Source organism: Salvelinus namaycush, chromosome 10 (assembly GCF_016432855.1).
Source record: "Salvelinus namaycush isolate Seneca chromosome 10, SaNama_1.0, whole genome shotgun sequence".
NCBI classification, from domain to species: domain Eukaryota; kingdom Metazoa; phylum Chordata; class Actinopteri; order Salmoniformes; family Salmonidae; genus Salvelinus; species Salvelinus namaycush.
Window position 1 is genome coordinate 7,232,179 of NC_052316.1, and position 25,154 is coordinate 7,257,332.

Sequence of the window (25,154 nt, forward strand, 5' to 3'; positions counted from 1 at the left end):
GGCCCAGTACATCACCGGGGCCAAGCTTCCTGCCATCCAGGACCTATATAATAGGCAGTGTCAGAGGAAAGCCCATACAATTGTTAGAGACTCCAGTCACCCAAGTCATAGACTGTTATCTCTGCTACCGCACGTCAAGCGGTACCAGAGCGTCAAGTCTAGGTCCAAAAGGCTCCTTAACAACTTCTACCCCCAAGCCATAAGACTGCTGAACAATGAATCAAATGGCCACCAGATTATTGACATTGACCCCCCCCATTTGTTTTGTACACTGCTGCTACTCGTTGTTTATTATCTATGAATAGACACCTCACCCCTACCTACATGTACAAATGACCTCAACTAACCTGTACCCCCACACACTGACTCGGCACCGGTACCCCCTGTATATAGCCTCGTTATTCTTCTTCTTATTGTGTTACTTTCTATTATTATTTTATCTATTTGGTAAATATTTCCTTAACTCTTCTTGAACTGCACTATTGGTTAAGGGCTTGTAAGTAAGCATTTCACGGTAAGGTGAATACCTATTGTATTCGGCGCATGTGACAGATAAACTTTGATTTGATTAAGACACAGAGCGGTGTAGAGTGGAACTCACCACAATGTTCTCTGGGAATAAGTTGTCGCAGTAGGAGCCGTCATCATAGTTGACCTCGTAGAAGGTCTGCGACGCCATGCCGATGATGGTGCAGGGGTAGAACCAGCCGTCGCTGTTCCGACCAATCACCTTCTGGCCCAGAGAAAACTCCCCCCTTGGCCCCGCCCTCGCCTTGACAGACAGAGAGAAGGAGGGTGTTTGAGTATTTGACATTGAGGGAAATATCATATACTTGATTAAAATCTATCTATTGCCATTGTATTTATATGTTGTTAGAGCAGTGGAGCACAGCCTTCATATTCTATGATAATTTCAGTAGGCAGAAAACCCATAAACGGGAGATATGAGATTTAATCTGAAAACCGTATAGCTTAGCAGTGAAGCTAATACTTAGCCTGACACATTCATAACATAAAGATAAGTAGAAGCTGTTCGTTTTGCAAATGTCTATTCACACAGGGTAACACAGCTCGCACCTTGTGATTGGTCTTCTTGTGCTTGTGGCACGTGACGGACACCACGTAGGGCCAATCGGCGGGCTTCATGAGCACGCCGGCGATGTGAGCGCAGGTGACATGAAAGGAGGTGGAGCAGCTGTCGTGGGAACACTGGATACACGCGCCGCACATCTGCTTGGTGTTTTTATGGCAGTACACACACTTCTGCAACACCAGAGAAGGGAATAGGCGTGTTAGAATCAAAACATCGTACTGACAGTGTCTAAAGTCTGTCTTAAAAAAAACCTTTCTACACTATTGTCAGAGCACGTAGTATTTCAGGAGTATGTTTCAATATCGACAAGAGCAAGAAACTTGGCTGAAAATAAATGCTTAACTTTGATACGGAAGCAACACAGTGTACCCGTTGTGTCCGAAGTCAACGTAAAAAAACATCCAAATATTGTTTGAGCAAAAACGATATTTCAGGGGTGAATGAATAAATGCTCACCGTAAGTTCGGCGAAACAGTATTTCACTCTAAAGTTTACAAGTGAAACTTTTGTTTTAACTTTGATATTTGTAAATGTCATGAGAAGGTGGGAAACACTCAATAATCAAATGCAGTTACAAAGGTGGTGCGCTCTGTTGCGCACAGCAGGAGTTTAAACGAGGCAACATTTTAAGTTGGCTCTTCAAACTAATATTATCCTTCATCTGTTATTTTCCTGTCCATCCTTTCTTCTTCCTGCCTCCTTGATCCTCTCGTACCTGGCATTCCCTCACCTCGGTCGCTCATCTCTTTCTGTCTTTCTCCCATCTCTCCTTCACCCTCAATACCTGTTTTCTAACTCGCCTCCCTCTCTCACCATCCGCCTTTCTCCTTTCTCCCATTCTTTCAACCTATTCCGATCCCATCTCCACCCTCCCAACTACTAACCCACCGACTCATTCTCTCCATCCCTTTCTTCTTCTCTCCCATTTCTCCCCCTCACTTTAACCCCTCTCCCTGCCTGCCCCCCTCCCCTCCCCTCGCTCGCTCCCCATCCCTCTTCTGTCTCCTTCTCTCTCGCTGACAGATTGCATATAGCCCGCCGTGACCCGCAGGAGATCGATGGAAAATAAAAAATATTTATTAAAATGTCAATACTTCATTTTAGACCCCGTGGGCCAGCGGTGGAAATGCACAACAGCTCTCGATAGGGCCTCGGATAGGAGATATTTCACCGGCCTCACAGTCGCCTGATTTAATATTCCACTGGGCAGAATCATGAGACAGGCTTCACAAACGGAACGAACCACAGAAGGAGATTTATGGACGTCAACAAACATTTATTTATTTGTTTGTTTGTTTAGCTTGCCCCTTTTTTGCTTGGTCTTTGCCGGCTGAGGTAGAACCAATGCATCAAATTTCCTCATAGAAATACAGTCGGAAGTTTACATACACCTTAGCCAAATACATTTAAACTCAGTTTCACAATTCCTGACATTTAACCCTAGTAAAAATGCCCTGTCTTAGGTCAGTTAGGATCACCACTTTATTTTAAGAATGTGAAATGTCAGAATAATAGTAGAGAGAATGATTTAATTCAGCTTTTATTTCTTTCATCACATTCCCAGTGGGTCAGAAGTTTACATACACTCAATTAGTATTTGGTAGCATTGCCTTTAAATGGTTTAACTTGGGTCAAACGTTTCGGGTATCCTTCCACAAGCTTCCCACAATAAGTTGGGTGAATTTTTGCCCATTCCTCCTGACAGAGCTGGTGTAACTGAGTCAGGTTTGTAGGCCTCCTTGCTCGCACACGCTTTTTAAGTTTTGCCCACAAATGTTCTATAGGATTGAGGTCAGGGCTTTGTGATGGCCACTCCAATACCTTGACTTTGTTGTCCTTAAGCCATTTTGCCACAACTTTGGAAGTATGCTTGGGGTCATTGTCCATTTGGAAGACCCATTTGCGACTAAGCTTTAACTTCCTGACTGATGTCTTGAGATGTTGCTTCAAAATATCCACATAATTGTCCTTTCTCATGATGCCATTTATTTTGCAAAGTGCACCAGTCCCTCCTGCAGCAAAGCACCCCCACAACATGATGCTGCCACTCCCATGCTTCACGGTTGGGATGGTGTTCTTTTGCTTGCAAGCCTCCCCCTTTTCCTCCAAACATAACGATGGTCATTATGGCCAAACAGTTCTATTTTTGTTTCATCAGACCAGAGGACATTTCTCCAAAAAGTACGATCTTTGTCCCCATGTGATTTGCAAACCATAGTCTGACTTTTTTTAATGGCGGTTTGAAGCAGTGGCTTCTTCCTTGCTGAGTGGCCTTTCAGGTTATGTCGATATAAGACTCGTTTTACTGTGGATATAGATACTTTTGTACCTGTTTCCTCCAGCATCTTCACAAGGTCCTTTGCTGTTGTTCTGGGATTGATTTCCACTTTTCGCACCAAAGTACGTTAATCTCTAGGAGACAGAACACGTCTCCTTCCTGAGCGGTATGATGGCTGCGTGGCCCCATGGTGTTTATACTTGCGTACTATTGTTTGTACAGCTGAACGTAGTACCTTCAGGCGTTTGGGAATTGCTCCTAAGGATGAACCAGACTTGTGGAGGTCTACAATTTTTTTTCTGAGGTCTTAGCTGATTTCTTTTGATTTTCCCATGATGTCAAGCAAAGAGGCATTGACTTTGAAGGTAGGCCTTGAAATACATCCACAGGTACACCTCCAATTGACTTAAATGATGTCAATTTGCCTATCAGAAGCTTCTAAAGCCATAACATAATTTTCTGAAATTTTCCAAGCTGTTTAAAGGCACAGTCAACTTAGTGTATGTAAACTTCTGAACCACTGGTATTGTGATACAGTGAATTATAAGTGAAATAATCTGTAAACAATTGTTGGAAAATGTACTTGTGTCATGCACAAAGTAGATGTCCTAACCAACTTGCCAAAACTATAGTCTGTTAACAAGCAATTTGTGGAGTGGTTGAAATCCGAGTTTTAATGACTCCAACCCAAGTGTATGTAAACTTCCCACTTCAACTGTACGTTCTAATTGTACGTGGTCCCTTGTAAAATAAACAAATATTGTGGAATGTTTCTTTGTAGCTACGGAGCCTAAATTGAAGTGCTCACTAGTCTCTGCACTAATGAATGAACCGACGCATTCAAAGTGTCTCACTCAACTCCAAATAAATCAGGAATATTTTACTTGAGAGCAAAAACAAGGATACTCTGGAATTCTTTAAGGGTTTGCGCTAGGTTTACTGCTGGTTGCCATGGTAGCCTAGGCAGAGCGCTCTGTAAATATTGTACACATTTTGTTATTTTTAAGTAACTTCTTTTGTGGGGGGTTTTGATTGCTCTGGCTTTTGTTCACTTACATCTGGTTGTTCTGACTCACAGGAGTTGCATGACTGAGATGAAGAGTATATTTGTTTGGCCAGATTGGTAGCTAGACTTTTAGGATTTACATTATGCAGCACCAGCTTTTTTTTGGTTTCATCTGCCGGGAATGACAACAAATCACAACCGCATGCAGTGTCCGGGGATGTCCGAGAGGGTAAGGGGACTGTTCCTAACCAGGCTTTTGAGCACTTATTCAGCAGCCGTGGCGTCACCCAAGTGGCTGCCACATGTTGGGCAATAGAGCACTAATACCTGTGGAGGAACTGAACGTCGGGGAAGCAGGTTGTGGTACACTGACGAAGAGCTCCGGGCCGGTTTGTCTGACTGTCTTCGTTTCTCCCTGGCTGTACCAGTGATGCCTCGTCCACTCAAGCTATACTGCATTTCCAGCCCACTGCATCAACTCCCTTTCCATCATCCGGAACTGACTACTAGAGAGACTTTTCAAACTCCATCTCCATCAATGAAGACCACAATGGAAATAAGTCTCAGACTTTTTTTGTGATATCCCTGTCATGTGTGTGTGTGTGTGTGCGCGTTTCTTTAACTAGCAGATAAAATCAATCAAACAGCTCGAGGGGGGGGAATTCCAAAGGATTGGCACCTGATTTGAACTCATCCCATCTGTCCCAAAACCAGGGCTCAATGAACACTAGGATAGGCCAATTTCTATTGTAGATTCTCAAATTGAAATACAAAATTAAGTTGGTTCTGGAAGTATTCTAAGGGTGATTATTAGGTTGCATAAACATGATTTTACCCCCACAATCCTGGCCTTTGAATTGGCATCAATTGAAGAGGATCCGTTGCTGCTGTTGGTCAGAGTCTGGGAGACAGGCAGGCTGCAGACAGGCTGCCTGACTGGGGAAGAAACAGGCTTGCTTGAGCCTACTGCCTGAGGTTCATAGAAACCGCCCTTTTCTAACTCTGAAACTAGATAGTTTAAGGTTTATAATACTACCAGAGTTGTCTTTTAACACTCCAAATTGAGTCTAATATAACCATTACCAATTACCACTAGATTTGAGAGACAAAATGCTTACACGTGAGATGCATATTTGGCACTATGCAAAATCAACTTTCTCCATTTGAAAAAAAATTACATTTTCTATACAATTCTTATTAGTGCTTCTGACTTTACCAAGTTAAATTTGACTGTACTCTTTTATTTGTTCCAAGTTAGCTCACAGATTTGAGGGTTTGGTAGACCTTTCCGCTCACAGCTCGTGATCCGGTATACGGGTTAAAAATGGCAGAGTTTGCCATTGATAAGCACCTAAATTGGAACGCAGTGGCTGTACAGCAACATGCTATACACAACTTCAGAGGTCACATTCTCCGCTTCACAGCGCTGTATGGGTTTTGTCTGACAGCCATTATAAACCTGAGCACTGCAGAGACAAGAAGATGGCCAAATCCGTCCCGCTAATTGGGCTACTTTTGCATATTTGTTGTTTGAGTGAGGGACATGCGGTGAATCTGTGTTCCAAAAGTTGAGACTCCATTCTCTGCGCACCACAATTACAATCCGTTTGTCTGAAGTGCCTGGATTCAGACTAAACGTAACAGTATCCAGGTCACCTGTGATTTCCTTGATTTGACTGAGGGTGTAAATCGGCATCGTTTTACTTTATTAAGGCTGTCGTTCTCCTAGAATTACCTGGCTCACTTCCTTTTGACTACTTTCAAACAATTATCTTGCCTTTGTCCATTTGATCAAATGCTCTACAACCTTGTCCCCTTATTCTTTTCCCGTTCCGCTTTTTCGATTCTAATTCTGTACCGTATAGTAGTTTGCCAGTAAAATCGCCACTATTCATTCATCCTGTAGACGCTTATCTTGATGCTCCTAGAATAAGTCTTTGTCTATAAAGTATCCACTGGCCTCTGAGAAATGCATTTAGCATGTCATTTGAGAACTTAATGACCTTTCAAATGATATGATAATTACAGTTATCTTGTTGACTAATAACAAGTGGTGCCCCAAATTAATTAGATCACACCATTCCTCTACAATAGAGATAAGACCAGTCATCCAAATCATTAGGAGGGCGTGGCAGCTTTTTAACAACCCTTTTCAAAAAGGTGGAGGAAACGGTGCTCGGATGTAAATTATTCAAAAGACGATCTTCACTTCTTTAGATAGATTATTCGGGGGGGGGGGGGGGGGGGACATTATATTTGTAGATTGTGACAATGCCACTGCGGAGGCTGTGCGACTGAGGTCGCTTCGGATGAAGGGAGGGAGGGATCAAGCGAGGGAGATAAAGGGAGGGAAGGGAGCAGTGTGTTCAATGGGAAATTGCCTCCTGCCCGCGGGATCAACGCAGTTCATTTAGCGCACTGAGGAATGACACCTGATTATTCAGCCATTCATTTCAGTGCATCTATTATTTAACTCTGCCACCGTCCTCCTCGGCTCACTAATACACCATCCATCCATCCAGGAGGAGGAGAGAGGGAGTGACGGATGGTAGGAAACGGAGTGACAGAGCAAAAGAGAGAAGAGCAAAAGAGAGTGATTGGAGTTGGTGAGAGAGAAAAAGGAACAAGAGAGAGAGAGAGAGAGAGTGAAGAGAAAAAAAAGTAACAGAGAGAGAGAGAGAGAGTGAAGAGAAAAAAAAGTAACAGAGAGAGAGAGAGAGAGAGAGAGAGAGAGTGAAGAGAAAAAAAGTAACAGAGAGAGAGAGAGAGAGTGAAGAGAAAAAAAGTAACAGAGAGAGAGAGAGAGAGAGTGAAGAGAAAAAAAGTAACAGAGAGAGAGAGAGAGAGAGTGAAGAGAAAAAAAGTAACAGAGAGAGAGAGAGAGAGAGTGAAGAGAAAAAAAGTAACAGAGAGAGAGAGAGAGAGTGAAGAGAAAAAAGTAACAGAGAGAGAGAGAGAGAGAGTGAAGAGAAAAAAAGTAACAGAGAGAGAGAGAGAGAGTGAAGAGAAAAAAAGTAACAGAGAGAGAGAGAGAGAGAGAGAGAGAGTGAAGAGAAAAAAAGTAACAGAGAGTGAAGAGAAAAAAAGTAACAGAGAGAGAGAGAGTGAAGAGAAAAAAGTAACAGAGAGAGTGAAGAGAAAAAAGTAACAGAGAGAGAGAGAGAGAAGAGAAAAAAAGTAACAGAGAGAGAGAGAGTGAAGAGAAAAAAAGTAACAGAGAGAGAGAGAGTGAAGAGAAAAAAAGTAACAGAGAGAGAGAGAGAGTGAAGAGAAAAAAAGTAACAGAGAGAGAGAGAGAGAGAGTGAAGAGAAAAAAAGGAACAGAGAGAGAGAGAGAGTGAAGAGAAAAAAAGGAACAGAGAGAGTGAAGAGAAAAAAAGGAACAGAGAGAGTGAAGAGAAAAAAAGGAACAGAGAGAGTGAAGAGAAAAAAAGTAACAGAGAGAGAGAGAGAGAGAGAGAGAGAGAGTGAAGAGAAAAAAGTAACAGAGAGAGAGTGAAGAGAAAAGTAACAGAGAGAGAGAGAGAAGAGAAAAAAGTAACAGAGAGAGAGAGAGTGAAGAGAAAAAAAGTAACAGAGAGAGAGAGAGAGAGAGAGTGAAGAGAAAAAAAGTAACAGAGAGAGAGAGTGAAGAGAAAAAAAGTAACAGAGAGAGAGAGTGAAGAGAAAAAAAGGAACAGAGAGAGAGAGAGAGAGTGAAGAGAAAAAAAGGAACAGAGAGAGTGAAGAGAAAAAAAGGAACAGAGAGTGAAGAGAAAAAAAGGAACAGAGAGAGTGAAGAGAAAAAAAGGAACAGAGAGAGTGAAGAGAAAAAAAGGAACAGAGAGAGAGAGAGAGAGAAAGAGAGAGGTGACAGTGAAGGGAGATGAAGAGAGAAAGAAAGAAAGAAAAAGACCAAGTGAAGAGAAAAAAAGTAACAGAGAGAGAGAGAGAGAAAAAAGTAACAGAGAGAGTGAAGATTAAAACAGTAACAGAGAGAGTGAAGATTAAAAAAGGAACAGAGAGAGAGAGAGAAAAAAAGGAACAGAGAGAGTGAAGAGAAAAAAAGGAACAGAGAGAGTGAAGAGAAAAAAAGGAACAGAGAGTGAAGAGAAAAAAAGGAACAGAGAGAGTGATGAGAAAAAAAGGAACAGAGAGAGAGAGAGAGAAAGAGGTGACAGTGAAGGGAGATGAAGAGAGAAAGAAAGAAAGCAAGAAAGAAAGAAAAAGACCAAGGACTGACAGAGATGATGAAGGAGTGATTGTGAGAGAGGAGGAGTGATGGGGAGAGACCGATAAGAGAGCGGGAGACGCGAGGTAGTATGTGAGAGAAGAGTTGAGAGACCAGGACCCGTATCCACAAAGCATCTCAGAGTAGGAGTGCTGATCTAGGATCCGTCCATATAATTTACGGCAAAACTCATCCGAGATCAGCACTCCTACTCTAAGATGCTTTGTGGATACGGGCCCTGGTAGCGACAGAGCAGTCGCAGCAGTTGAGGAGCTGGGAGGAGCATAATCCTAGACTACTCAGCCGAATTTTGAGAAGGCTCGCCCAAGCATCTGACGAAAATGCCGTGCATTTTACACATCGGCCATCTCGGACCAGAGTCATGTACTTTAGGGCACACTGTTAGTGCCACTCATTGGACAAGTTCAGTTAGTCCCCTTCCCTGTTTCAGGCCATTTGGTGCCAATTGAGCATGACTCTTGGGCTCCCTCCACTCACCAGACTCTTCCTGTTCTCTGGGATGGCGCTGATGTCCACCGGCTCCCTCTCGATGGCGTTGACGAAGCGGGCCTCGGCCACAGCGATGGCACAGATCACATGGACCCACCTGGAGGGAGGAGAAGAGAGGAGACATGACGTGTCTGTGGGGAGTGGACACATTTGACGCGAGCCCCCAACTGTTCACAACGCACAGCGTACAACAAGTAACATAGGGTACGGGCCAGTGTCACGCAGAAGTTAGGGAAGGGGACACTGACCGGTTGTCCGTGGTCATCTTCAGAGCGCCTCCCCGTAAGTTACACAGACAGCAGTCCTGTGAGGACACATAAAAGCGAAAACGTTAGGATGTGGGTAGGCAGTGGGCACAGAGGGGAAGTGAGGGGTGTTGTTTGGCTACAGTGCAGTGCTGGAGTACTGGATGAGGGAAAGTCAGGACAGTTTAAGAGTGACAGTTGTATCAACATCCCTGCATATAAAAAACGTTTCCAAATTGGGTAAACGGATAGATATTGTCAATTAAGAAGCCCAGTGGTTTGAGTCCATACGGAGTTGTTTCCAGCGAAGGCATAATGTGGTTTTGTGTTGATTTGATTGAGGACTCACCGCTGTCCAGGCGAGCGCTGTACATCTCAAACACTTCCAGGCCTCGTTGTGTACCGTGTCCGGCCTAACACCATAACAACCTGGGGAGAGAGGGGTAGAGAGAGAGAGAGGGAGAGAGAGAGAGAGGGAGAGGTAGAGAGAGAGAGGTAGAGAGAGAGAAAAAAACAAGTCAACATTAAATGAATCTTCTGGCCTGCCATTCACATTTATTGGTACTGAGCCTACTGAGCCATGGGCTCAGAAAAGGGTTCTGTTAATCAAAGCACAACTTTCTCCTCCTCTCTTTTTACAAATCCCCACATCTACATGTCATCGGGCTGTTCTGCAGTAGTCACTTATTGGGCGGCAAAAACGTTTTTTTTTGTTGTGGTTGTTGTTTTTGCATTTGAACTCGCGTGCATTTAGATCAACTACAAGCAATGACCCAGGAAGAGAAGACGAGAGTGGGGGGTGAGAAGAGAGCGTGTTTGTTTTTGACATGATGCCTCCCCGCTTCATTTCTTCTTCTCAATAACCCCGGTGGTGCTGCTGCCTGTCCAGTGTCTCGCTAGCTCTCGGTGCTCCTCTCTCCTGGATGGGATAATGAACTTCCTGTCTGGGGTGGGAGCTCCGCTTTAGTGCTAATAAGAACCCAGGAGGCCCACTTGGTGTGTGTGTGTGTGTGTGTGTGTGTGTGTGTGTGTGTGCACTTTGACAGATGTTGCACTTTGACAGATGCCGCATGCCCCTTAAAATTGAACTCTCGGCATCTCCGTGGAAAAAAAAAAACAAGCGGTGGGGAAAGTGGGTTTGTTGGTAAATAAAGAGAGACAGAACTTTCTGGAGTGTTGTCAATAGAAAGAGAGGCTGTGTATTTCAAGACATGGCATATGGGGGCGTAGTGAGATACACAATGGGCTGGATGAGTCTCTTCTCGTCACTCATCTTGAAAAAGAACATACACTGAAAACTTGGAAATCAATCAATCCACCATCGTTAACACAATGGAAGAGGTTGACGATTTATTATTGAAATAGCATGGGTGAATCTAGAAAAACAAATCGATACAATTTAAGGTTAAGTGCCAAACAATAATGCAGGCACTAAGGATGGGGGTGTGAGCAGGCAGGTCTGGGCAGATGAGATGTAGCCATTGTTTGTGTGCGTCTGTAATTTGTTGTTTGTATGTATACATTTGTATATGGAATGGAATTCTATATATATTTTTTATAAAAAAAGAAAGAGGTGGCATCCTTAATGACACCCTATTCACTGCATAGTTCACTACGGTGTAGGGAATAGGGTGCCATTTGGGACACAGCCCCGAAGCCGGCTCATTGTTGTGCTATAGGCCCGCCAATGGCTGCTTTAACCCAGTCAAGGCCCTGTCTTAGTCGCCTCTTGATTTCTGTAGGTGCTCGATGGACCTAGGATATAAAGGTGTGTGTGTGTGTGGTACATACGACCTCAACCCGCCTGACTAACCGGTGTCTGTATGTAGCCTCGCTACTTTTATAGCCTCGCTACTGTATATAGCCTGTCTTTTTACTGTCGTTTTATTTCTTTACCTACCTATTGTTCACCTAATACCTTTTTTGCACTATTGGTTAGAGCCTGTAAGCACTGTAAGGTCTACTACACCTGTTGTATTTGGCGCACATGACAAATAAACTTTGATTTGATTTGGTGTTGAAGGCCTGGGTGAGTTGGCCTCTACAGGATGTCCGTTCCTGACCTCAGCAGCTGGCGAGGGCCGAACGCAGCCCCGGCGCAGGGCCGGCCAGATCCGGACAGACAGCTGCTGGGGAGGTGTGTGCGTGTGGTAAGAACATACTGTAATTACTATCTCATTCTAACCAAAGCTGGGGAATAGTCCAATTTGGAGTAATTAGATGGCAGTAAGCCAACAAAGACAGTTGCCCATGTTCAACATGTCAAATAAGAAGATTTGATTTTCAGTGGGTGGAGAATCAGCACATGAACTGTAAATCAGACCTGACAACCTGAAGATTTTTTACGAGTACCACTTCAGCGCCGTGCCGCCCCCCCCGGAACAAACGACGGCGCACGTGGGACACCCACTGCTTTTTTTTTTAAACCTTATAATGATGTTGCCGGCAGAAGACTGCCTCAGTAGAAATGGTGGGCCATAGACTGCTATGGGTACTTGGTAATTGGCTGCTCTTCAGTAGCTAACTAGAAATAATGTTTAAATCACAGGAGGCTGCTGAGGGGAGGACGGCTCATAATAATGGCTGGAATGGAGAAAATGGAATAGTATCAACCACGTTAGATGTATTTGATCCCATTCCACTATTCCGCTCCAGCTATTATCAAGAGCCGTCCTCCCAATTAAGGTACCACCAACCTCCTGTGGTTTAAATGTACAAATCAGGGCTCTCCCTGGGCATTTCTGACAAGGTGGTGCTGATGTAGGCCTAAAATTGGGTAGGGGGAGGTCCGGAGGGTGTCAGTCAACTTTCCCCTCAGGAAAACCTGTAACTGCCATTTCCTGAAACCTAGAGTTTTAAATTATATATATTATATAAATTATACAAATACACCATGACAGCGCAATACACAATTTAATGCTATTTGATCTCTCCTCAGACTAATATTATTCTGTTTGTCCTGTGGGTACCTTTGCCACTGTTCCACCCCTTGTGTATTGCGCTGTTTATATGAACATTTTATTTAACTAGGCAAGTCAGTTAAGAACAAATTCTTATTTATATATAATTTAATAATGTTAATGTTTATAATGTTTATATAAACATTTTATTTTACCTTTATTTAACTAGGCAAGTCAGTTAAGAACAAATTCTTATATACAATGACGGCCTACCCCGGCTAAAACCCTAACCCGGACGACGCTGGGCCAATTGTGCGCCGCCCTATGGGACTCCCAATCACGGCCGGGTTGTGATACAGCCTCGACTCGAACCAGGGTCTGTGGTGACGCCTCTAGCACTGAGATGCAGTGCCTTAGCCCGCTGCGCCACTTTGTTTATATCAAACAATGTAGCCAACACAGAAGGCTTGTGCTTGACCGTGAATGAATTTGAGGTGGTTCTCAAATTGAGGTGGTTCTCAATGACACGAAAACAGGTCTCTGTTAACTTTAGGTGTAATGATTATTGTAATTAATAGGTGTCTTTATGTGGATAGTCTAGCGAAAATGTAAACTGGCTTCTTAATAAACTTTGTTTGGGGAGAAAATGTGGGAATAATTCAATGCAGTAGTCTAGCTTCCTGTAGGCTATTTGGAATATGAACCAACTGAACTCGGCCTATATGAGCTCATTGCAGATCTCCATTCATCAAGTTAGGTCTGACTACCAGACCACCATTCATTTAACATGCCTCGTTGTCATTGGTGAACTGACTTATCACATCACTAGCAGCCTTACTGACATACAGCTAGATCAAGAGGACAGATCAAGAACGGATGAATTAACATAGGCCTACTAATCTCAACGGGCCTACTAATAAGTCTGACATCACTTTCTGTGAGGGACGGTATTATCGGGACAGCTCTCGCTGCCACGTCTGTTTCCATCCGACGCAGCAACGCGCTTAGAACTACCCGCGACACAGCATGTTTTCTTGCTCGTCAACACGCTCGCGCCTACTACCGTTGAGGAGATCAAAGCACGCCTAAAGGCTCTGGATGGTCATTCAGACATCTGCAGGGGCCGTACAGCATTTCCTGCGATATGGCCTCCGCAGAAGTCAGGGAATTTATACAGTACCAGTCAAAACTGTGGACACACCTACTCATTCAAGGGTTTTTCTTTCTTTATTTTCTACATTGTAGAATAATAGTGAAGACATCAACACTATGAAATAGCACATATGGAATCATGTAGAAACCCAAAAAAGTGTTAAACAAATCAAAATATATGTTATATACGAGGTTCTTCAAAGTAGCCACCAAGGATCAGATGGAACTGCTCGACCAGGATGACCTGGCAGTACACCTCCAGAGCAACAAGGAGCAGATGGAACTGCTCGACCAGGACGACCTGGCAGTACACCTCCAGAGCAGCAGGGAGCAGATGGAACTGCTCGACCAGGACGACCTGGCAGTACACCTCCAGAGCAGCAGGGAACAGCGTAAGAAGGCCCGTTAGCTGGACAATGACATAATTCAAATTTTCTTGTTCAGTCAACCACTGTTAGTATTTGTGCATGTTTATTGGTGTATTGCACTTTATTTCTTGATATTTTGATGACAGCTTTGCACACTCTTGGCATTCTCTCAACCAGCTTCAGGAAGTAGTCACCTGGAATGCATTTCAATTAACAAGTGTGCATTTTTGTGGATTTTCTTTCCTTCTTAATGCATCTGAGCCAATCAGTTGTGTTGTGACAAACCCTATTTGGTAAAAGACCAAGTCCATATTATGGCAAGAACAGCTCAAATAAGCAAAAGGGAAATGAAAATCCATCATTACATTAAGAACTTTGAAAGTTTCTTCAAATGCAGTCGCATAAACCATCAAGCGCTATGATGAAACTGGTTCTCATGAGGATCGCCACAGGAAAGGAAGACCCAGAGTTACCTCTGCTGCAGAGGATAAGTTCATTAGAGTTACCAGTCTCAGAAATTGCAGGCCAAATAAATGCTTCAGAGTTCAAGTAACAGACACATCTCAACATCAACTGTTCAGAGGAGACACCGTGAATCAGGACTTCATGGTTGAATTCCTGCAAAGAAACCACTACTAAAGGACACCAATAAGAAGAAGAGACTTGCTTGGGCCAAGAAACACAAGCAATGGACATTAGACCGGTAGAAATCTGTCCTTTGGTCTGATGAGTACAAATTTTGTGCCAACCGGCGTGTCTTTGTGAGAGGCAGAGTAGGTGAACGGTTGATCCCCACATGTGTGGTTCCCACCATGAAGCATGGATGAGGAGGTGTGATGGTGACAATGTCTGTGATTTATTTAGAATTCAAGGCACATTTAACCAGCATGGCATGCATTCTGCAGCTATACGCCATCCCATCTGGTTTGCGCTTAGTGGGACAATCATTTGTTTTTCAACAGAACAATGACCCAACACACCTCCAGGCTGTGTAAGGGCTATTTGCCCAAGAAGGAGAGTGATGGAATGCTGCATCAGATGACCTGGCCCCCACAATCACCGAGTTGGACCGCAGAGTGAAGGAAACAAGTGCTCAGCATATGTGGGAACTCCTTCAAGACTGTTGGAAAAGCATTCCAGGTGAAGCTGGTTGAGAAAATGCCAAGAGTGCACAAAGCTGTCATCAAGGCAAAGGGTGGCTACTTTGAGAGCTGCCATCTGGCTCAAGGAAGAAAAATAGTACCAGAGATGGAAGAAGAAGCGAGACATACCAGTCAGTTTTTTTCTGGTTCAATTGGGAGAGCCACCCCCTTAAGTAGACAGGAACTGAAAAAAATTCCAATACTAAGGCCTGACTCAACTATCTTAATTTATTCACCATCTTTGATAGTACTACGACAACGGGGGGCAGGCCGGCGAGGAGAGCTTGAGATTTTTCCCCTCTCCCAAATCCTCTAATCAGAGTAGGGTCACCTGGCTAACATTGTGTGTGCGCACGCTAACCGCTCCCCGTGTGTTGCACGCTAACCGCTCCCTGCCACCTTACCATACAGAGGCAAGCCTAATTGGCTACGCAGCTTAGACTGGCTGAGTAAAAAAAATGACACCAAACTATTTTATTTACCTCTTTTTCTGCAGGGGGACAGTTTTAGGGGGGGCACACTGGCACAGCAATCCCAGTCAGTTCAGGCTGAGTTGCAGTAAATTAACTAGAACAATTTGATTGGCATTTTGATCCTCGCGGAGAGAAAAATCCTTGCTTTCGGGCCCGGGGGGGTGCAAATATGTAACGGGAATTTAAATTAATACGGCGTGCAATACTACGGACCATTAGTTGGCTGAATAAATACAAGACTTGGGAGAACAGACACAGTAATTACAGTCTTAAGTAAACATGGTGGGGGAGTTGAATGACTGGTATTGACTGGCTGGTTGCCTGGTATACTGTGAGGGAGTTGACTGGTTGGTAATGGTAATAAATGACTGGTTTTGACTGGTTGGTACGGACTGACTGGCATGGATTTACCAGAATATACACCAGCTTTGTTGGCGTGGGCTTGGTGAGAGTTTGGCCGATTGGTATTGAAGTTTTGAATGTATTAGAGTTTTGTCTGGCTGGTAATTGACTTATGTAAACATGGTGTTTTATCTGGTTGGTATTGGACGTTAGAGAAAAATAAAGTGTGATAGTTTTGACTGATAGCAGCATTTTGACTGGATCGATATAAACACTGTGTGAGTTTGTCTGTCTGGCACTGTCCTCCTGTCTGTCTGCCCGCCCGTCAATCCATCTGTCTACTCACTGGAGTGGACCTGCAGGCTGCAGGAGGAGCAGGAGAGCAGCGGGCTGGTGCCGTCGTCTCCCGTGTGAGAGTTGGAGGGCAGCGGCTCCGTGTTGCCTGCCCCGGCGCTGAAGCACATCTCGGGGACCAGCGGATGGGTGCGGCTGCCGCAGCGGGACACGTTGTGATGGTTGGGGGCACCGGGACTGTCGGTCGGGTATGAGGAGTCCTTCTGGAGTTGAATGAAACAGGGAAGGACGTTAGAATATCGTTGGGTTTACCGGGTGGAGTTCAGATCTTGAAAGAGATGGAGACACCGTACACTGTTGAAAAAGAAGAATAAATCCAAAATGGAACCTTAAATGCAAAAATAATATGTTTATTTGAACATCGTGGTGCCCAAAGGTTCATTGTGCAATTTGTATTTTATTTAAGTTTCCACATGAAGGCACCATCATTTTCGCTCTGTTTGCAACCCTGAAGAAGGCACTCCGTGCCAAAACATTGATTCGGTGTACCCATGAAATTGCTGGGAGCATATTTAGAGTGTGCCACCTTCTTTTCTTGTATACAGTTGACCTCCATTAGTATGCACCCCTACATATATTTTGGGGTGTGCGTCAACAAATGTTTCTTTACTAAACTTTCAATCAAAATGACAGAGCAAATGGTTAACTTTCTTTGACATAGTCAAAGACAACTGTTTCCTTGATTGCGATGTTGACATTGTTTGTGCCATTGCGATACATTACAGCATATACATTGTTCTCTTTTAGTCTATGTTATGTGCCCGACCTGTGTGTACGGACAGAACAGAGTGCATACAGCACAGTAGGGTTCCAGGGTGGCCACGGCCGCGTTGAAAGCCTTCTCGGCCAGGAAGTTGGGCTTGCGGTTCTGCCACAGGTGGCCTGCCTTCTTCACGTCGCCATCCAGTGGCCAGGGGGAGAAAAGTTCTGCTTAGGTAGAAAGGAGAAAAAAGACAAGTCAGATCAGTGGGTCTGGATGAACACAAAACAAGCACGCATGCAAGGATATATGCTCTATCCGGCCTGCAATGCATGTAACACAAGGCCCAAAGCAATCCGCAATACTGTGTTTAGACCTGACCAGAGAGGAGAATTACAATCCCTTCGCCTGCGCCTCTCCCTCTGCCTCTCTCTCCCCGTCTATCGCCAGGCAGCTCAAAGTCACTTTGAAAGCAGTTAATTCGGAGTCATGATCCCAGGATCAATATGTGTCAGTCAGGAAAGAAAAGAATAGGGGAGAGAGGGCGTGGGGGAAGAAGGGAAAGACAGGAGTCTTAGACTTCAGGTACACTACACTATGTCACCTTGTGTCGTCATCAGCATTGTGTCAATGTGACGTTCTGTCTCCTCCAGAAACCGATCAAAATCAACTTTATTCCTCATTATTTCAATTCACGAGATAGAATGAAACGTGCGTGTCAGCCATCAATAATTGAACCTCTGCGATTCTTGAGCTTGGACGCGACGCAATACGGAAAATACAGCAACTTTGATTGATTTCAAAGGAAGCATTCCCTCAATTGCTGATGGCAATGCCGGACGCCTGCTGGCTGTAGTGTAGCAGGGCCGAAACAGTACAGAATACATTATCCCGAAGACCCTGACTGACCAACTTTGTTTCGTTTTTTCCCCCTACCATTTACATGTTTTTAGCGTCATGATAATAAACCTGGTCCCAGATCCTATCGTGTCGTCTTGCCAAATATAACAACCCTAGCAGTTGGCTGTATACAGCACAAACAGACCTGGGAACAGGCTATCATGACAAAGCCACAGTATTAAACTGATATTGTACTGAGTATAAAGACTGTGCTACGACGTCGTCACGCAGAACCCACCTTCGTCACTAGATGTCTCCTGCTTGACGATGGAGAGTGGGGATCGCATGGGGGGTTTGCTGAGGGGGTGCCGGCGACTCTTTTTCACCTCCATCCTCATCTTCAGCTGCTTGGAGTAAGACGACAACTGAGGGGGGGGGGGGGCAAAGGTCATACAACAAAGGTCACCAACAGGTTAATGGGCAAGGTCCTGGGTTTGAATAAACTTCACTTGAATCAACACCCTGATATCCACACTGAGCCTGTTGGATTTTTCTAAATCAGACTTACCTCAAACCACAATCAACATTAACTTCACTAGGGTAGGGGGCAGCATTCGGAATTTTGGATGAAAAGCGTGCCCAAATTAAACTGCCTGCTACTCAGGCCCAGAAGCTAGGATATGCATATAATTGGTAGATTTGGATAGAAAACACTCTAAAGTTTCCAAAACTGTTAAAATAATGTCTGTGAGTATAACCGAACTGATATGGCAGGCAAAAACCAGAGGAAAATCCATCCAGGAAGTATTATTATTTTGAAAGGCTGTTTTTCCATTGAAAGCCTATCCACCATACAAAGACTTAGGACCCAGTTCACTATCTCTATGGCTTATTTTACATGTGGCCAGTCTTTAGGCTTTTACTCTGAAAAATGAGGGAGATACAGCACTTTCAATGAGTGGACAATGGACATTTCCAGACATGAGTCCAGCGCGTGATCGGGAGTGCGCCTTTCTTGTTTCTCCTTTTCTATTGATGAAGCTTTTGTCCGGTTGAAATATTATTGATTATTTATGACAAAAACAACCTGAGGATTGATTTTAAACATCGTTTGACATGTTTCTACAAACTTTTATTGTACTTTTTTAACTTTTCGTCTGGATGTTGAGAGCGCGCTTTGTGCCTTTGGATTACTGAACTAAACGCACCAACAAAACTGAGGTTTTTGGACATAAAGAGGGACATTATCGAACAAAACAAACATTTATTGTGTAACATGGAGTCCTGGGAGTGCCACCAGATGAAGTTCATCAAAGGTAAGTGATTAATTTAAATCGCTATTTCTGACTTTTGTGAGTCCTCTCCTTGGCTGGAAAATGTCTGTATGGTGTTTTGTGGCTAGGCGCTGTCCTAACATAATCGCATGGTGTGCTTTCGCCGTAAAGCCTTTTTGAAATCTGACACAGCGGCTGGATTAACAAGATGTTTATCTTTAAACCTATGTATAACACTTGTATCTTTCCTCAATGTTTATGATGAGAATTTCTGTAATTTGATTTGGCTCTCTGCAATTTCACCGGGTGTTATTTGAGACAATGCATTACTGAACATAACGCACCAATTTAAACTGAGGTTTTTGGAAATATAGAGGGACATTATCGAACAAAACGAACATTTATTGTGTAACATGGAGTCCTGGGAGTGCCACCAGATGAAGATCATCAAAGGTCAGTGATTCATTTAATCGCTATTTCTGACTTTTGTGAGTCCTCTCCTTGGCTGGAAAATGCCTGTATGGTTTCTTGTGGCTAGGCGCTGTCCTAACATAATCGCATGGTGTGCTTTCGCCGTAAAGCCTTTTTGAAATCGGACACTGTGGTTGGATTAACAAGAAGTTTATCTTTAAAATGGTGTATAATACTTGTATGTTTGAGGGATTTTAATTATGGGATTTATGTTGTTTGAATTTGGTGCCCTGCAATTTCACTGGCTGTTGTCGAGGTGGGACCCTAGCGTCCCAGTGATACCAGAGAGGTTAATAATCAATTAATCTATTACGTTAACCTGACAAATCTGGACCTACTGGGGTTGAGTGTCAGCTAGTTTTAAGTCATGCCTTTTCATAAGCCACTGGTTTAGCCCAGTGGCTAAGCTGTGCAGATAGATATGCATTGGATTAAATCAAACACAATACTCTATCAAGACTAATGGAAAGGTGTGACCATTCTAATACAACAGATTTCTATCTGCAATGTTCAAAAACGTTCCACGCTAATCATTGGACCGCAGGTGTGCAGATGTTCAGACTGATTGGTCAATTAACATGATAGATGACTGGCCGAATTATAAATTGCTCTGCATAAAAGTGTCTACTACATGATTAAAATATACACGTAAAATGTTCAAAGGAAGCCTCAAAACACAGCATGACAATTTGTGCGATTCAAAGCTTGCTGCCAGTGTTATGGTTGTTCCATGGTCCAGGGGTGAAGTTTCCCCATAGGTACAGATCTAGAATCAGCCTTCCATCCACCAATCCTAACCATAACCATTAGTGGGGTATAGGGGCAACTTCACCCTACAGCATTCCACCAGTGCTTACCTGCTGCATACCGTTCACATCAAGCTTGCCCTCTGCTGGTAGGTCTGTGTCATTGCTGCCTTCGTGCTGCTTTGGGGGCTGCGGGATTTCAAAGGTGGCAAACTTCTCAAAAGCTGCTTGGAAAGAGTTCATGGGGTCGGACGGCAGGGCGGGTTGTTTCTTCTTCTTCTTTTTCTTCTTCTTCTTCTCTCCATTCGCCGTCAAGTTCCGCGGGTCTACCTGGGGGTCTTGTAGGCCTACTCGGCAAGATAAATAAAAGAAAGGGATTAGTACCGCGGGAAACGTGGAACCTCAATCCAACCTGCCATTAATTCTTCCAATTCAAAAGTTGAAAAAAGGTGTTATCTAATCTCTGTACCGCGTATTGGTTCTGATAGGCATTTATTTGGATACTTATTTGATCAGGCACCGTGTGATTTGGAACTGCAATGTCAGTTAATCTCCCCGAATTAACCAAATTGAAATGGAAACTGACCCCAACGCTGTAGCCAACTTGTGCCTTGTGATACCTCCACCACCCTCACCTCCTGGCTCTGGGGGGTGAACTTCCCCGTATCAAGGATCAGCTTCCCCCTCCCCCAATCCGAACCTTAACCATTCGCGGCGAAAATGCTAAACTGATCCAAGATCAGCGACCTCAACCTACTTCGCCCTACACACTCACCTCCTGCGGCCTGGGCGGCAAGGGCTTCCTGCCTCTCCCGGTCCTCTCTATCCATGGCCTCCAGGGTCTCCAGGGCCTCGCGGGCCATCCTCTCCTCCCTCTCCTGCCGCCGCTGGGCCTCGCGCTCCTCCACCTGCCGCTGGTAGGCCACGGCATCCAGCTCGATGCCCTCTTCCGCCAGCACCTTGACCTCCTCCAGCTTCAGCCGGCGCAGCTGCTCCTTCTTCTGCAAAGCTCTGGGGACGGAGGGATGGGGGAGATTGGGACATGAGTGACTGAGGCTTGTTCATTAGAAAGAAAGAAAGAAAGAAAGAAAGAAAAAGAGAGCGATAGAGAAAGAAAAAGAGAGAAAGAAAGAGAGATGGAAAGAGATGCAGTACTACAGAGTGAGACACCAGAGTCTAAAGGTTGCTTTCTTGCTGCACACATTTCCACACGTCTGACTGGCAAAGCATGGCCTGACAATTGTAGTGTGTGAGAAAGTGATCGACAGTGACGGTTTCCCCCGGCGATGTAATGCCACAGTGTGATTGGCACCATGCGACCTGACCGTTGTTCTGGCACCTGAGTGAGACCGCAACTAGGGCTGTGGCAGTCATGACATTTTGTCAGCCTGTTATTGTCATACAAAAGAGTGCCGGTCTCACGGTAATTTACCGTTAATGAACATAAAACACATTTAGCATCTCCATGCCTCCACAAATACAAGTAGCCGATGCGCACGTTTGGAACATGTACATGCATTTTTTTTTTTTTAAAGGATAATAAATCAATTGAATGTACACTATCACGGTAAATCCATTATTTATTTTAGGCAGGTTTAAAGAAACCTTATATGATGAAAATGTATTTCAGAAGAACAGAATATGAGTTGGCCTACTGTATGTTATATGGCTATGCGCCATGCCATAGGCTGTAAGCTTGTTCATTTAGCAGACAAGATATGCTTATATGCCATTATTTTATATTAGGCTATCAGATTTTATAGTAAGAAGATTATAATTGAATAAAATAGAAAGGATATTTTTCCCCATTCCAGAGCTAGAGTGCGCATATGAAGTGGCTACGTTGAGCGTAAAAGTGGTCATTTGAAACAGGCCCTATATGCTAGACTTAAGAGTTATTTGGCAACGTTTGTTGTGAATGATACAAACCTTAGAATGCCTTAGATTTTTAAAAGATATACGGGCTGAATGACACGACTATAGGCTATTGATGACTTGAGAAAGTCGCAAAAAAAGCTTCCGCTCTGCTCCTTGCCTTAGGATGCACACGCTGTTCTCTCCAGCTCTCCTCAAGTGATCATTATATCACCCGTCAGACTATTCTCAATTTAAATCTGGTCTTTACTAATATGTAGCATTTGTCTCGATTTAAAATGGCCCATTATCAAATGGGCAGGAACAGGGGGCAAGAGGAAAAACACATATCATCCAATCGGAACGGAAGCCACTTTCCCACTGGTTCAACCCACGTCGGGAAGGCATCCCTGTTATTTTGCCCAAACTCTGTGTGCCATTGGCTCTGCAACCCTGTACCTGCAGCTACCCTGTGCTTCATTTGAGAAACCAAGTGAAATCTGTTGGGGAACATCGATAGTAGTTGTGTTTTCACAACGAAACATCTGTTGACAGCCCCTCTCTCTGTGCGCTGGTGAAAGGAATGAAGGAGAGAGAGGAGGAGATGGAAACGCCCGGTGGTGAGGTAATGTCAGTCTATTAATTGTGAAAATATATATATTTTTTAAATGCCCTATTACTAGGCTATTCAAAATCAAATACAAACTCACTATATCCTAGGTTAACTCTGAATTTGTTTAATTTAGGCTAGACCAAGTATGCACCAAAAATATCTTAAATCAGTTTTTAAATGTTTTTCTGCCTTCTGTAATATGCTGGTAGGCTATGTATTGTATAACGGCACAATCATTATTTGTGCCGGGGGGGGGGCATGGGCTCATATATAGGCCTATGCTATGCATAAGCGCTAATGTGCACAGGGGTGTCCTGAATGAATCGTCACCTTAGAAAGCACTGTCCATTTCGTTATGTTTGGCTTTGAAACAACATCCACAACGTCCATGTTTTCCACTCAGTTTCAACCTGTCGTTGAACTTCTTTCTTCTAATTGATCATCACAGGGAGGTGAGTTTTAAAAGAATGATACTGTTTTGATGATAAGTGTTTGATGTGATTTTTAGATTGCATTTGCATTGATGTCAGAGTGGTTAGTGGGGCAAAAGAGCCCTGAGTGCCAGGCCATTAGTGACCCGATGGTCGTTTAGAGAGTTGGGTACTACCAACACATGTGCATAAGAGGAGATTACCATGACTCAACGGTCACCTGGAATTTGACTGCGGTCGTGACTCATGACTGCGAGTGTAGTGGTAATGCGGTCACCTCAACCAGAAACATGGCTGACACGGTTCACAGAAACACTATTCACATACTGTAGCTCAGAGTGCCCAGGAGTTTTTCCTAACCCTCGTCATTCCATCTCTTAGTATGAATGTACAGTATGTGGCATGCATGTAGGAATACATGTATCAAGGAGTGTGGGGAGGACGTATGCAGTTATGCTCTTGTACGGCCAATGATGCCCTTCGTATTGACCCTGGGGGGGGGGGTTATGAAATTCAATTGTATAGTAATTCTTCTGTAATTGTGCTGTCTGTCCGTCTGTCTCCCCTCACCTCTGGAGCAGTTTCTCCCGGTAGGTGACCCGGTTGGCCCTCCAGTGCTCCAGCTCGGGGCTGTTGAGGGTGGTGGGTCGCTGGTGGTCCAGCACGGTGCCGTCCTTGCCCTGTTTCCACTGCTCATAGCGCTCGGGCTGCAGGCAGCGTACGAACACGTCCATGGAGATCTTCACCATGTCCTTACGACACGTACACTGGGGGGGGGAATTGGAATGAGAAAAACGTTATTATCCACACAATGTGGAAACACTGAGGGATAGAGAGGGGGGCGAGTAGATACAGCATTGAAAAAGGAGGGGAGGTTCACACAAAGTAGACAAAATCCAAAATCTAGCCTATATCAATATCTTCCATTTGCATTTATTTTTTATTTTTATGATTTCCTTTGTTGCAGCAGCAGCACGAATCTTACACACAGACATTTCGGTCAAATCCTTCTTTAGTGTCGGTCACTGAGAATATACTAAATACAGCCAGAATTGGTTCTGTGGGGGTTTACACTTTGACCTTGAATTCTATGTTCGTTAGAGATTTCAACGTCAAAGAATACCGCAAAGTTGACATTGACTACTACTAGGCGGTGAAAAAAACAGAACTCTCAATAGGTTCCTATTCAGGCTCCTAACAGTCACTGGCCAATGGGGTTGAACAGATTTCACCGTTACAGGTTGAAATGAACTAGGATCAGAGCCTCAAATCCTCAAGGATTTATTTCCAGCTAAACTGAAAATGGGAGCTTTCACAAGGGACAGGAAACATGAATAAATAGACTTGGTGCTTTCAAACAAGAGGAAATCTGAACTAGTGGCATCAAGTCTAACTGAACAGGACTATACAGCCAGTACCTTTAATTCATAGCATTCATTTGAGTTCCCTCTATAAAATAAAAAATGACACTAAATGGATGACAATGGCATATTTTTTACTAGCAATGGCAGGGAATAGACGTTCTAGAGAGAGAGAAAGAGAAATGGTGAGGGGGAATGGATGGATAGATGGAGAGAGAGAAGAAAGGAGGAGAGAGATGGTGAGAGGGGAAATGGAAAGAGAGCAAGAGATGAAAATAAAACTAATTTTCTTTTTGGGCCCCGGTAGGTGTATTATATTTCTGCTTTATTTCCTGAGCTGCGCTGAGAGGCCTTATGTTCAATTACTGGGAACATTCTTCAGGCCTGCCGCGCCTCAGACAGAGACAGGCAGAACAAGTGGAAGGAAGGAAGGGGAAGAGAGAGAGAGCGAGAGCGAGAGCGAGCGAGCGAGAGAGAGGTACTGGATGGAGAGGAGGGGAGGTGGTTGTGGTGGTGGGGGGTTAGTAATAACCACAACAACAAGAGCTAGCCCCCCTACTGCAAACCAATATCCACACACTACATCTCATCTAGGCAGCACTTGAGGGATGGAAGGAAGGAGGGGGGGGACACACCGACGGATGAAAGAAAAAGGCGGCTGGTTACCATGGTCGGATTGGGGACTTTCATAAAAACGTCACCTGGAACAGAGGAATAGGTGCGAGACGCCACAACACAAATGAAAAGGAGATAAATGTGTCTCTTTGCACTGACGGCTGTGTTGGGAACGG

General features: G+C 44.1%; 1 protein-coding gene across 2 annotated transcripts in view; it reads right to left on the reverse strand.

Annotated features, from left to right (window-relative positions):
* LOC120054617 (lysine-specific demethylase 4B-like) overlaps window positions 1-25,154 on the reverse strand; it is a 79,542-nt gene that overhangs the window by 8,778 nt on the left and 45,610 nt on the right. The window contains exons 9-19 of one of the 2 annotated variants that reach the window (XM_039002096.1): window positions 23,573-23,769; window positions 20,880-21,115; window positions 20,216-20,451; window positions 17,912-18,038; window positions 16,840-17,000; window positions 16,066-16,276; window positions 9,692-9,771; window positions 9,346-9,401; window positions 9,086-9,194; window positions 1,078-1,263; window positions 602-772 (exon numbers count right to left, since the gene is read on the reverse strand). In XM_039002096.1, the coding sequence (XP_038858024.1) occupies window positions 602-772; window positions 1,078-1,263; window positions 9,086-9,194; window positions 9,346-9,401; window positions 9,692-9,771; window positions 16,066-16,276; window positions 16,840-17,000; window positions 17,912-18,038; window positions 20,216-20,451; window positions 20,880-21,115; window positions 23,573-23,769 (1,770 nt within the window). Of the gene's footprint in view, window positions 1-601; window positions 773-1,077; window positions 1,264-9,085; window positions 9,195-9,345; window positions 9,402-9,691; window positions 9,772-16,065; window positions 16,277-16,839; window positions 17,004-17,911; window positions 18,039-20,215; window positions 20,452-20,879; window positions 21,116-23,572; window positions 23,770-25,154 lie in introns of both variants that reach the window. The other variant, XM_039002095.1, reaches the window with a different exon arrangement.